Source organism: Equus caballus, chromosome 11 (genome assembly GCF_041296265.1).
Source record: "Equus caballus isolate H_3958 breed thoroughbred chromosome 11, TB-T2T, whole genome shotgun sequence".
NCBI lineage: Eukaryota > Metazoa > Chordata > Mammalia > Perissodactyla > Equidae > Equus > Equus caballus.
Genome location: NC_091694.1, coordinates 16,911,608 through 16,925,583, shown reverse-complemented (window position 1 = coordinate 16,925,583; position 13,976 = coordinate 16,911,608). Strand labels below are relative to the sequence as shown.

Here is a 13,976-nt window from a genome sequence, read left to right as displayed (position 1 = left end):
AGGCCGCTAATTGCCTTATATCATAACAAGGAAAAAAGAGAGATAAGACAGCAATGGAAGAAATTAAAGTTAAAGTCAGAATTAAAAAGAAAGTAAAGATATATTTATGTTTTGGCATAGTAGGCCTACTGGACGGGACAAGTTTATCATATTGATAAAGGCTGTTCTTCCTTAATTTTATTGTTAAATAAAGCTGAAAATTTGGGTGAAGCAATTTTTAACAACATTACTGAGATATATTCATATACTATACAATTAACCTAATAAAGTGTGCAATTCAATGGATTCTAGGATATTCACAAGGTTGTGCATCCATCACCACAGTCAATTTTAGAACATTTTTATTATCCCAAAGATACCCTGCACTCATTAGCAGTCAGCTTCCAATTCCTTCATCACCCTCAGCCCTTGGCAGCCACTAATCTATTTTCTGTCTCCACTGATTTGCCTATTCTGGACGTTTTGTAACAGTGGAATCATACAATATGTGGTCCTTTGTAATTAGTTTCACTTAGCACAGTGTTTTCCAAGTTCATCCCTGTTGTGTTATGTATTAATACTTTGTTTCTTTTTATTGCTGAATAATGTTCTATTGTATGGATATATCACGCTTTATTTATCCATTCATTGGTTAATGGACATTTCAGTTGTTTCCACATTTTATCTATTATAAATAATGCTCCTATGAACATTCATATACAAGTTTTGTTTTCTTGTTTTTGTTTTTTTGCGAGGAAGATTTGCCTGAGCTAATATCTATTTCCAATCTTCCTCTTTTAGCTTGAGGAAGATCATCACTGAGCTAATATCTGTGCCAGTCTTCCCCTATTTTGTATGTGGGGTGCCACCACAGTATGGCTTGATGAGCAGTTTGTAGGTCCATGCTTGGGATCCAAACCTGCAAACCCTGGGTCACCAAAGCAGGGTGTGAACTTAACCACTATACCACCAGGCCAACCCCCATGTACAAGTTTTTATGTGGATATAGGTTTTTGTTTGTCTTACGTATATACCTAGGAATAGAATTGATGGGTCATATGGTAACTCTATGTTTAAACTTTTGAGAAAGCTAGGCTGTTTTCCAAAGTGGCTGCACTACTTTATATTTCCACCAGCACTTGTATGACAGTTCCAATTTCTCCACATCCTTGTCAATACTTGTTATTATCTGTCCTTTGATTATATCCTATTGGGTGTGAAGTGGTATCTTATTCTGGTTTTGATTTGCATTTCCCTGGTGACTAATGATGTTGAGCATCTTTTCATGTGCATATTGGCTGTTTGTATAATCTCCTTTGGAGAAAAGTCTATTCATATCCTTTGTCCACTTTTAAACTTTGTGGTCTTTTTATTATTGAGTTGTAGGAGTTCTTTATATATTCTAGATACAAGTCCCTTATCAGATATATGAGTTGCAAAAGTTTTATCCCATTCTATGGATTGTCTTTTCACTTTCTTGATGATGTCTTTTGATGCACAAAAGTTTTTAATTTTGGTGATGTCCAGTTTGTCTGGTTTTTTTTCTTTTGTTACTTGTGCTTTGGGTGTCATATCTAAAAAAAACATTGCCTAATCTAAGGTCAAGAAAATTTACACCTATGTTTTCTTCTAAAAGTTTTATAGTTTTAGTTCTTATGTTTAGATCTTTGATCCGTTTTGAGTTAATTTTTATATATGATGTGAGGTGGGGATCAAAAAGAATATTCTTTTGCACATGGATATCTGGTTGTCCCATCACCATTTGTTGAAAAGACTATTCTTTCCCTCGTTGAATGATGTTGGCACCCTTGTCAAAAATCAATTGACCATAAATTGGAAGGTTTATTTCTGGACTCTCAATTCTATTCCATTGAATTATATGTCTAGTCTTATGTCAGAACCCCACCCCCTATTTCAATTACTGTAACTTTGTAGTTTTTAAATTGGAATGTGTGGGTCTCCCAACTTTTTTCTTTCCAAGATTATTTTGGCTATTTGGGGTCCCTGCATTACCATATGAATTTTAGTATCAGCTTGTCAATTTCTGCAAACACCAGTTGGAATTTTGATAAGATTGCATTAACTCTATAGATCAATTTGGAGAGTATTGCCATCTTCACAATATTAAGTCTTCCAATCCTTGAACATGGAATGTCTTTTCATTTATTTAGGTCTTCTTTAATTTCTTTCTACAATGTTTTATCACTTTTAGAGTATAATATTTGCACTTCTTTTGTTAAATTTCTTCTTAAGCATTTTATTCTTTTTAATGCTCTTGTAAATGGAATTGCTTTCTTAGTTTCATTTTTGAGTTGCTCATTGCTACTATACAAAAGTACAATTGATTTTTGTATACGGATAAAAGATTTTAAGTTTTCTGAAATTATTTAATTCATGCTATTTTTTGACTTACGTATTAATTTTACCATTACATAAATTATGGCTTTTCTTACAGCTGCTGGAAAGTTATATCGTAATAGATTATTGAAGAGTATAAAGTCTCTCAAAGGTAAGTAAGAAACAAAATTATAAGGCATATTATCTAGGTTCTCCAGACTTATCATATTACCTAAGTTGTCTAGACGTATCATTCAAGTATGAATCTTGGCCCTATATAATTTGTCATTTATGATTCTTTTAGCACAACTACATTTTATCTGCTATTAACATATACTTTCTCTTGGAAGGAGGTCCAGTATATTCTTAGATTTCTTTTTCAACTTTTTCTCAAAAGGAAAAATCAACCCCAACAACAAGGAAAAAAGACCCGGCCTTTATTAAAGAGCAGTGATCAGCTGCAGTGATAACTAATATGTCAAGTCAATAAACAAAAATAACTCTACTTTTGTGCAGAGGAATTAAGTTGGTGGTCTGCAGTTCTACTTGTTCAAGACCCTTAACACAGTTTCATTATGCAGGCTTGTCAACAAGAATAGATTAAAGGAAATACAATTCTAATTCTGACTCTTCTATTGACTTTCTATTTGAACCTTCAAGTGAACAAGTCTATTTGGGGTTTCAGCATTGTTGAAATGTAATGATAACAAAAGCATGAGCTTTTGTCTCTTTTATTTTGTTTTAATAATATGTGGTCATTAAAGTTAATAATAATAATACTTTTTAAATGTTTCTCTTATTTTGCTATTATATGACTTTTTTATATTTTGCTTTGCTATCTCTTTCCTAAGAAGGGAAGATTAAGAAGAATAACCTCCATACTAGTTTGGAAAATATGGGAATCAAGCTCACAGGAGAGGAACTTGCTGAACTATCAGAAAAACTACAGGTTGATGGTGAGCACTAGAGATATCCTTAGGGCACCTTGTTATCTTTATCTTCTATGTGATAGTCTTGAAAAATAGTCATAATTGGTGCCAAATAAATGTTTAAAAACTTAGAGGTGAGCCCAGTGTTAAGGTAAGAGTAATTAATCTAAAATAAATATCATCTTTCCCTATAGATATCAGGAATTTCAGGGAGCCAGTAGGATCATTAATAGATCTAGATTAGTAAGAAAGCAAATTAGGAAAAAGTATCGAGAAGTCAACAGAATCCATATATTTACCTGTCATTTGTTCCTCTGTTCATTGCAATCTGCTATCTGCTCTTGCCACTCTTGGTAAACCCACTTTCACCAAGTTAGCTAAACAGTGATCTAATAGCAAAATCCTATGGACATGATTTAGGTATTATTTAATATCTGTGGCACCTTTCTTCTTTGGTGGGTTCTTTCTTCTTGAAGCTCTCACCTCTTCTGTCTCACTTTTATATGGTCCACTCTCCTGATTTTCCTCATTCCTATTTGTCTCTCCCTTCTCTGTTTCAACAACTCTTCTTTCAACAGCCTCTTAAGAGCTTGGATTCTCAAGATTCCTTCATTAGCTCAATATTCGTTGCACTTTTATACATTCTATGAAAGATTTCATCCACTTTCCTGATATCAGCTCAGAAAAAAATTTTTTTAGGGGCCAGCCCCGTGGCCAAGTGATTGGGTTCGCGCACTGCACTTCGGTAGCCCAGGGTTTCCCCAGTTCAGACCCTGGGCACGGACATGGCGCTGCTCATTGGGCCGTGCTGGGGCTCCGTCCCACATGCCACAACTGGAAGGACCCACAACTATGTACTTGGGGGCTTTGGGAGAAAAAGGAAAAATAAAATCTTTTAAAAAAATTTTTTTAATTATACCTCTGTAATGAACACTTCAGAATCTTTATTTTTAGGCCCAACCTCTCACATTAGACATCTGTATTTAGGTTTTCCCTTGCAGATGTTTTTTAATTTTAATATCCCAAAGCAAAGTTTCTTTCTCAATAAATTAACTTCTACTTTTGCATTCCTTATTACAGTATCATCTACTCAGTCATCTGTCATTATAACCTACTTGTACTTCTTCTCCTTAAGTTTTATTTGGAATACCCTATTATAACACTTGGTAATTTTTTAATCCTAAGGATTTCTCAGATTCATCCCTGACCCTCAACAAGTGATTTCACTGCCTAAGTTCAGATTCTTTTCATCTCCAGCTTGGACATTACAACAGCATTCTAGTTAATCTCTCAACCTACATTCTTATCTCCTTCAAATTTGTTCTTCATATTGCTGGTAAAATGGTCCATCAAATCAAATTCTGACCATGTTACTCCCCTCTTAGAACTCTTTATTTATTCCCACAACCCAAAAGATGAACAGTAATATCCTTGTGATAGTTTATAAGACTCTCAACCTCAAACTGTGTCTCTGGCCTGATCTCTTTTCTCCTCACCTTGCATTTTATCTTCCAGCCATATTAAATTGGTCATATATAGCATGCTGTCCCAGACTTTCATTTTTCTTAACCTAGTGGTTCTCAAACTTGAGTGTGCATCAAAATCACCCAGAGGGCTTGTTAAACCACAAATTCCTAGGCCACATCCCCAGAGTTTCTAATTCAGTAGGTTTTAGATAGGGCCCTAGAATTTCCATTTCTAACAAGTTTCCAAGTGATGCTGATGCAGCTGGTCCAGGAGCCGTACTTTGAGAATCACTGTCTTAACTCATCTCCTTCTTGTTAAAAATGCTTTGTCCTCCTTTTTCTTCTGCTTAGCTTCTAATTCTTTTATTCATCTCAGCTATTAACCCTACCTGATGCTTTCATTGACTCCAGGCTAGATTAGGGCCTCGATCTGAGCTTTTTGGTAGTGCCACAATATCTGACCAATATCTGACCAAGGGAATCTTCAACTATAGTTACAAAGCAGAAGGGCTTCCAAAAGCCTGAGTTGAGTACATTTTCTTTGTCCCAGAGTCCATAGTCTCCATCAGACCTTCTTATTAATATGACATAATGCTTGAAATCCAAACATTTAAAGGAGTGTCAATTAAAATTGTGATGTGAGTCAAATTTAGCTGGACTTTATTATGCTACGTGAGTAGTTTATTTTTTTTCTAAACTCATATTATTGATTATGTGTCTCTTTTGGACTTTTTGTTGTAGTGAATGGGAATATCGATCTACCTAATGTGATGGAAGGAGTGAAAGCCATTACAGGTGAGTACAAAGCCACTATAAATCTAAGATTCCTATTGACCCAATAATTGTATTTTACATTAACCCTAATTTTCATGTTGATTCTGTTACTATACGCCTTATTATAAATATTTGTCTAGAGTTGGATTTTGTGGTACCCATGTTTTGGTAACAAAATTTTAATGTTATATCTTGGTAGAAAGACCCTTATTCTCTAGAGAAGTTCTCATAAATGTCTTCTCTTGGTTAGTAGAATAAAGGAAAAATTAAGCTTTGTTAAAAATTCACATGATTGCTCCCCCAATTCTCCTGAACTTCTAGTCTCATGAAGGTGGGCTACTTCTACTTACTAGAGATAGGAGCTCTGCTCCTTTCCCAAAAACTGTGCAGAAGCTTCAATTGAGGAAATGCCTTGCAAGAGTACTTTCTTTCCTCCGTTTCCCTTCCTGGCTACTAGACCTATAACAAATTTAAGTCTCAGAATGATCCAACTGAGGAAGTGCTGGCCCTGCTAAGGGAAGAAAGAGGTAATTCATAGAAGGAACAACAATACCTGGCTAATATGTTTTGGCAAGAATTAGGAGAGCATGTCTGGGAGAAGATCTTAAAGGTGGTAAACCAGAGTAGAGTGAGGAAAATGAAGTTGGATAGGAAGAGTTTGTGGATATGGGTGCATACTCATATAACTCCAGTTTTAATGCCCTGCCAAAAATACCTGGGGTGGACAATATACTGCTGGGATGGCTCTTAGGAGCTTGGAAAACAATGTCCGACATTAAATTAGGGGGACACGCTAGAACTGCCTTGGCAGTATGCTGAGGGGAGAACACAAAATTCAGAGAAGTTGGGCATACTGAAATGGATCTATTATATAAGACCTGAAGATCCACTAGATAACCATGTTCCTCAAGAGGGTCCATGAAACACTGCCTTTACTAAGGCAACAAGTGCATCCATCCAAATGTTCCCACGTCAAGTCTCAGTGTCCCACTCCCTATCAGAGTCGTAACTGTCATGTAGAAGACTTGCCAAGACTCCAAATTCAGCTTTCTCTGAAGTTCTGCTGTTCTTACAGTCAGGTCCTGATCCTGGTCTTCAGCACTGTCTCCACAGCATATAGGAGATGAGGGAGTTTTTAGTTGCTGCCATGGAAGCCTTCTGATGTTACACCATGCCTCAAGTTGCTAAGCAACAACCAACCAATTCCACAGTCATAATTATAATTTCCCCATATCTCTCGAACTTCAGAGAATATCAGCTGAGCGAGTGCATCCCCTTCCGCTTGTATCCCTTTGCAATTAATTCACCAGAGATGAATATCTCAGTTTTAACAGTACAGAGTGTCAGGTGCTCTCACCACTCCACTTACCATCAATGGCATCTTTGTTGCTAAATGTCCAGCAAGGCATACACCACTTTAGACTCTACTTCCCAGGACCACTTGCAATGCTAATAATCCTAGATCTGGTTTTCAGAAGCAGACCCTGAGACTAGGATTCCTGTGCAGATGAACTGTTACGGAAGTGTTACGAAAGGAAACCTATAACTGGGTGGGAGAAGCATAACAGAAGGAGGAGCCAAGGCAAGGCCTAATCTCAGAGTCCTGATATCTTCAGACTAATCCCACTAAAGATCTCTAAATTATACCTCAGAGTTGTCATAACCCAAAGGAAGGGCTTTCATACTTTCCTGTCTTCAGTAATTGGCTGACCCAGTCACACTTTCTTTGCTTTCTGTACATGAGGGCAAAGCAGTCTTTGTTAGCATGAGGGCATCTTCCAAATAAAAGCTACGGGTGCTGGCTGTTGGGAACAAAACGACATCATGGCTGGGGATGTTCAAAAATGGTAAATAAGAATCTGAGGGGATATACACAGGACGCAGGGACTACAAAGACTAAGAAATATCTAAGTTTGCCTTTGATTCAAGTGAGAAAACTATGGGTTAAGTTAGGAGATGAGACCAAAAAAAATGCAGTGGTTATGTACTAAAAGAAGGGTGGGTGGGGAGGAGAAATCAGGGAGAAGAAAAGGAAAAGAATGACATGAGTATGTTTCATATTGATAGAATTCCAGCTTGTGCCTAGATTTGCTATAACTTTTCCAATTTTAACTAAAAATTTTTTTCTAACTTTAGAGTAAATCAGGCAAATCATTAAAAGTTTAAAAGTTTTCCCCTTTCTGCTATCATAGTGGATTATCACATCATTTTATCTGTAACCTGCATTGGCACATTTCTTAAAGCTGCCAGAAAGTTCAATCAAAAGTTTGGTGTGCTGTTGGTTATTTATATTTATATGCATGATCTCCAGGATATATTGTTAAGTGACAAAAGCAAGATGTAGAATCCTCAATATAGAATGCTAAATTTTATGTAGAGAAGAAGAGGAAATGAGTCTACATGTGTATGTGTGAAGTAGACAGATATTTGCTTATTTTTGCAAAATCAACCTGAAGGTTAAATTGAAAACTAATTTTTTAAAAATAGTTTACCTGTAGAAGGACTCAGGTAATAGATTGAACAGGATCGAAACAAAACTTCCCTGAGTATACTTCTTATTTAGTCTTAAATTATAAACCATGATAATGTTTAAATATTTTGAAAAATTAGATATATAAGAAAAATAAACTCTAAAATTGAAAATAATCAAATGAATCTAATTGTATATCAAATTGGTAATAGAACCATATAGAGAAAAATAATTATTTCAAGTGACTTTTAAAATGCAGTACTATGATTAAACAAACTTAGTGAGATATAGACTAATTACAAAAAGAACTCCAAAAGAATCTTAAACTTCATTCAATAGTTTTATCATTAATAATAATGCTGGAATTCAATATTGTGACTATTACAGGTAATGGTATGACAAATAAATATGCTAATGTTGTTAGGAACTGGTTACTGTATTTCAGTTTCAGAGACGAGATAGAAATATAGAATCAAAAGAGTTAGGGAAAATCTTATAATTGCAAATTTGGTTTGAAGCTATCACTGACTCACCCTTGTTTGCTTGTAGTTTGCCTGTTTGTTTTAAATATGAATTTCCCATACTTTCCTAGAAAAGGCTTGAAAGGGCCCGTAAACAATGACATCTTCGTTTCAATGAGCACAACTAGTCCTCAGATTGTGGTTTCTAAATAACTTTCTCACTAAGAGGAGCTCCAAAGCTCACTGGGGAAAGGCTGCTTCAGGTCTGAGATAGCGAAAGTACAGAGTGAGCCTGGGATATCTTGTTTCAGAAAGCAAGGTAGCATTCAAAGATTAAAGTGTGCGTGTCAAAAGGAAACAAGAGTCTGCTTGAATAGATTCCCACTGGTCACATTTGGGACAATTTAAGCATCAAAAAGAAGAAAGGAGGGAAGGAAGGAAGAACACAGCGCTGATTAGTGTGAATTATCTCAAATGTGAGCGAGAAGTAGTAAGGCAGTTGAATGTGAGGTCCGCATTTGGTCTGATCATTTTACTATGAATCCTGCTCTCGTATATATAGATTCCATGTGATTTTTTAAAACAGATTTGTCACTTAGTAAGATAATTAACCATGTTGTTGTTTAAAAATGTATCCCACACTTTCCTAAGAGAGTTTGTAAACGTAAAAAGGAGGAAATAATTGCATGAAAAAAGGCAAAAGATGAGCTATTTATATAGGGAATTTAGTAAACCGTTATATGATAACTCTCTGAGATTGAATGACAAAAAATAAGAAATACGATGCCTGGCACAAAAAAAAAATTCTCAATATTAGCTATCATCTTGTAGTGAGAGCTTTTTTAAAATCCTGTGTACTGTTCAAAAATCCTTTATTTATTGTTTCCAGTCTTGTATTCACTGATTAGTTACTCTAATCTCCTCTGCCAAATTGGGCTAAAGAAAAGGATCCTAATTTTAATTTCATTGTCAATTTCCTTTATATATTTGATTCAGTGAATCTTTGCTCTTTATGTTGAAAAGTGTAATCATGATTCATAGGAATTGATTTTTTTCATTGTGGAGCAGATGTTTTAAGGCTAGGTTTCATGAACCTTATGAGGTCCATAGATGGGCTTTGGCACATCCTCTAAATCTTAATGCACAGTTTGTAAATGTGCACTGTGTACTTTGTGGGACTATAAGATACATGGCTTTTCTCAGACTCTCAAAGGGTAAAAAACTTAAAATAACTTTTTTGGAGTCACTGAATTTTCCTGACAGGCCTGTCTCTTTCTGATTAAGGGGAGGTTGACATAAAAAACCTGGAAACCGTTATAGGCAGCATGGGCATTAAGCTCACTGACAAGGAACTTGAAGATCTGATGCAAACCCTGCCGGTCAGTGGTAAGCATATCAGACATCACTGGCTTTCTAGCTTTGCGGTTTATGTATCTTTAGCAGTGGAAAGGAAGGAATAAGGGGACTTTTTATGAGGAAGATGGCAAGGTTGGAGATGAGACAGTAACAGTGACAAAGAAGCTGGGAATATAGTATGCTGGGCACTGGTAGCATGGTCAATAGAGGAGTCTTCCAAATTCTGAGAACAGGAAATCTGGCCCCTACAAAATAGCCACTTTTGAATCCCATCTTTTCGTTATCAAATACAAGATTTTATATTTATGGGATAGAAAGTAAAATTTACATTTTGAAATAAGTATATTTTAATGTTTATAATTTTTCTTCTACTCTGTGCCCTTAACATATTCTGAATAAATATTTATTGAATGACTAAAGTGCTTAGAAAAATGTCCAGTACACTTAATAAGTGCTGTTGCTAGATGTTATAATCAGAAGGAAGGACAGTGTTTTTACACTATTTTATGTCATTTTATGGGCTTCAAATTATGCTTTTGTGTTACAGTTGATAATAAAGTGGCTCTGAAAACTTTGAAGGAAGAAGCAAAAGCTTTTACGGGTACGATTTTGTTATAAATGATTTGCAATAAATCGTGATTTACACTAAAATGTTTAATAGTATTTTCCCTGTATTCTATCAGTGGCTTAAAAGTTCACAAATTTTCAATATTTGTTTGGATAAAATATTTGCATCTACTGGACAACAGATTAATCTAACATTATCTGGGTTTTATAAGTAACACAGAAGGACTGTTTCTTCATAATAAATCTTATATTCTTTTAGGCTTTTTTTCAATGAAAGTAATTCACCAGTATTTATAGACCCCAAAACTAGGTGAACACAGTAAAATCAGGCTGCAGCATTAAAAATAGTTAAGTCCATTGCAAGTAGCTAATCACATAGTTTTAATAAAATAAAGTAAAATATGTCATACTTTGTTAATTGTAACTTTATTATACTAACCATCTCTCATCATAATCTTTGGATAATTATACGACTAGATTTGCTTTTGTACTGTGTGATGTTATTCCCAGTATTAGGAATACACTTTATTTGCTAACCTTAAGGAACAAATTCTATTTTTTATTTAACATTTAATTCTTTTTATTAGGAAATCTTTCATTCTGTCTTTCCTTTTCATTCTGGTTTTAGAGAAAAGACTAGAGCAGCACAAGTATACTTTTGGATAATTGGAAATAGATTATCCCTTAATATTTTACCTATGAATATTCCGTCTTTTCAAAGGAGAAAAGATTGATTCCAGTGACCTACAAAATATTCTAAAAGACATGGGGATCGAGCTTACAGACAAGGAGCACAAGCAACTGCTAAAAACATTGCCCATTGATGGTAAGCCACATAAATGCCACCCTGACTTCCAGCGAACTTGATTTTATGGGTCACTGTGAGCAGCTCAGAATCTTTATATAGTACAGTTTTGTATTAAAAATGCCATAAATTAATAGAAAGACACTTCTGACTTGAAAAGAAATTCTGTCATTACCTCTTCAAGCACAATTTGAGAGTCATCACTACATTGCAATATAGTTGTCTAATGACTAATACTACTTGCTCAGATTGGTATTAGGTTTACAATGTGAACAATGAAAAAGGATGAAAAAGAGAGGAATAGGACATCAGTAGAATAAAAAGAAAGAAATATTTTTTAGAGTTGCACCATGGGAGAGTTAAACATAAATGTCTCTAATACCAAAGAGTGGATAAGTTTGTCCCTGTGGAAAATATTTATATTCTTAAATATCAATATTCTGTGACTATAACATAGATTAATTTTTAAAGTAAATGATTAAAATGTATCTTTCTGCAATCATATAATTTGTAATGTTTTGGTGAATCTTCATATCAATTTTCCAGAGATCTGAATTGTGCCTTTTCTTACAGCTCATGGAAAGGTGTTTCAAAACAGGTTGCTGAAGGATATGAGGTGTAATAAAAGTGAGTAAGAAGCACCATGAGAAGGCGTATGAAATATCCTCAAGCATTAAATTTACATCAATAAAATATAATACCTTATTTTGCTTCTTGTATCACATCCGTGTTTTTCCTGGAATAACTTTTAATTTATCTTAGAAGGAAGTTCTCTACTGGACTTCATTTTTCAAACTTTCTCTAAAAAAAATTTATATGAACAGAAATAAAAGAAAGATTAAAGGAAGGAAGGAAAGAGGAGGGGGAGTGGGGCGAAAGGTCAGACGGAGAGAGGGAAAAGATTTGGCATTCATTCCAAAATGTGACCAGAAGCAGAGAAAACAATCTGAGAATAAGAGTTTAGGAAACAAATTCTACAGGCTCTACTTCTTTTTGGAGATTATTGAGTAGTGCTCTCCACTTACTGTAGCTTAGCCCTTGTCCCACCTAACTTTTTCCTGGGCAGTTATGTTTAAGGTTTGAGGAAACAAGTTCTAATTCTAACCTGCTTTAAACTCTTTAAATGCTAACTCTGCTTGTAAAGAGTTGGACAAATCTTTTGTGGTTTTGTTCTTTGCTTGAAATTATTAACAGTTATACTATGTTATGAAGTCATTCTCTTTTATCAGTGTATATCCGGGTAACTGTGATATCACATTGCTCTGATGCTGAAAGCTATGCCACTGGTATTTAAAATACCAACAGCGTCACCCATGGTGGACAGGTTTCAGCAGAGCTTCCAGACTAAGACAGATAGGACGGAAAGACTTGGCCACCCACTTCCAAAAAAATTAGCCATGAAAACCCTATGAATAGCAGCAGAGCATTGTCTCATATAGCGCTGGAAGATGAGAGGATGGCACAAGACCAGGTAGGGTTCTGCTCTGCTGTACACAAGGTCACTAGGAATCAGAATCAAAAAGACAGCACTAACAACAAAATTCATGTAACATCTGTTACTATTTTGAAGAGATATCTGCACCCCTGTGTTCATTGCAGCATTATTTACAATAGCCAAGAAATGGAAAACAACCTAAATGTCTACTGATGAATGAATGGATAAAGAAAATGTAGTATGTGTGTGTGTATATATATATATATATATATATATGTATATATACACAATGGAATATTATTCAACAATAAAAAGAAGGAAATCCTGCCATTTGCAAAAACGTGGATGAAATTTGAGGGCATTATGCTAAGTGAAATAAGTCAGACAGAGAAAGACAAATACTGTATAATCTCACTTATATGTGGAATCTAAAAAGATCAAACTTAGGGGCCAGCCCGTGGCTCAGCAGTTAAGTGCACATGTTCCGCTTCGGTGGCCTAGGCTTCACCGGTTCAGATCCTGGGTGCGGACATGGCACCGCTTGGCAAGCCATGCTGTGGTAGGCGTCCCACATATAAAGTAGAGGAAGATGGGCACGGATGTTAGCTCAGGGCCAGTCTTCCTCAGCAAAAAGAGGAGGATGGGTGGCAGTTGTTAGCTCAGGGCTAATTTTCCTCAAAAATGAAAAAACCAAACTTATAGAAACAGACCTGATTGGTGGTTCCCAGGAGTTGGGAGGTTGGGGAAAGGAATGGGTGAAGTTGATCAAAGGATGCAAACTTCCAGCTGTAAGATGCATAAGTTCTGGCAATGTAATGTACAGCATGGTGACTATAGTTAACAATACTGTATTGTATATTTGAAAGTTACTAAAAGTAAATCTTAACAGTTCTCACCACAAAAAAAAAATTGTAACTATGTGAGATGTCGGATCTGTTAACTAACCTTATTGTGGTAATCATTTCACAGTATATTTGCAGATATATCAAATCTTTATGTTGTATACCTTAAACTTACAATATTATATGTCAATTCTATCTGAGTAAACCTGGGGAAAAAAACAATAACATCTGTTAGTTAAAGATAATAATGTATATTTATGAACTTTCTAATATTTTAGAATCATTTCATTTTTTTGTCCTTTCCTTTCATGTTTTCAAGGAGGAAAGGTTAATGTAAATAACCTGGATACTGTTTTAGAAGCTATGGAGGTCAAGCTTACAGAAAAGGAACTTGATCTGCTGAAAGATCCTCTCAGTGGTGAGTATTATGGAAAACACTGTGATTTTAAACAGAAGTTGAGCTTGCAGGCCTTATTACAACTCTTTCAGAGATTTAAATTATTTGTTGCTCAAAGGCATTAGAATAGGTTTCAGAAGAACTCAGAAGTGACAATA

At 35.2% G+C, this 13,976-nt stretch overlaps 1 protein-coding gene across 1 annotated transcript in view; it reads left to right on the top strand.

Moving 5' to 3' along the window:
- Nucleotides 1-13,976, top strand: part of EFCAB3 (EF-hand calcium binding domain 3) — a 498,542-nt gene that overhangs the window by 275,463 nt on the left and 209,103 nt on the right. The window contains exons 76-83 of the mRNA XM_070227127.1: nt 2,435-2,488; nt 3,168-3,272; nt 5,453-5,506; nt 9,701-9,802; nt 10,320-10,373; nt 11,061-11,165; nt 11,718-11,771; nt 13,741-13,839. Of these exons, the coding sequence (XP_070083228.1) occupies nt 2,435-2,488; nt 3,168-3,272; nt 5,453-5,506; nt 9,701-9,802; nt 10,320-10,373; nt 11,061-11,165; nt 11,718-11,771; nt 13,741-13,839 (627 nt within the window). The remainder of the gene's footprint in view (nt 1-2,434; nt 2,489-3,167; nt 3,273-5,452; nt 5,507-9,700; nt 9,803-10,319; nt 10,374-11,060; nt 11,166-11,717; nt 11,772-13,740; nt 13,840-13,976) is intronic.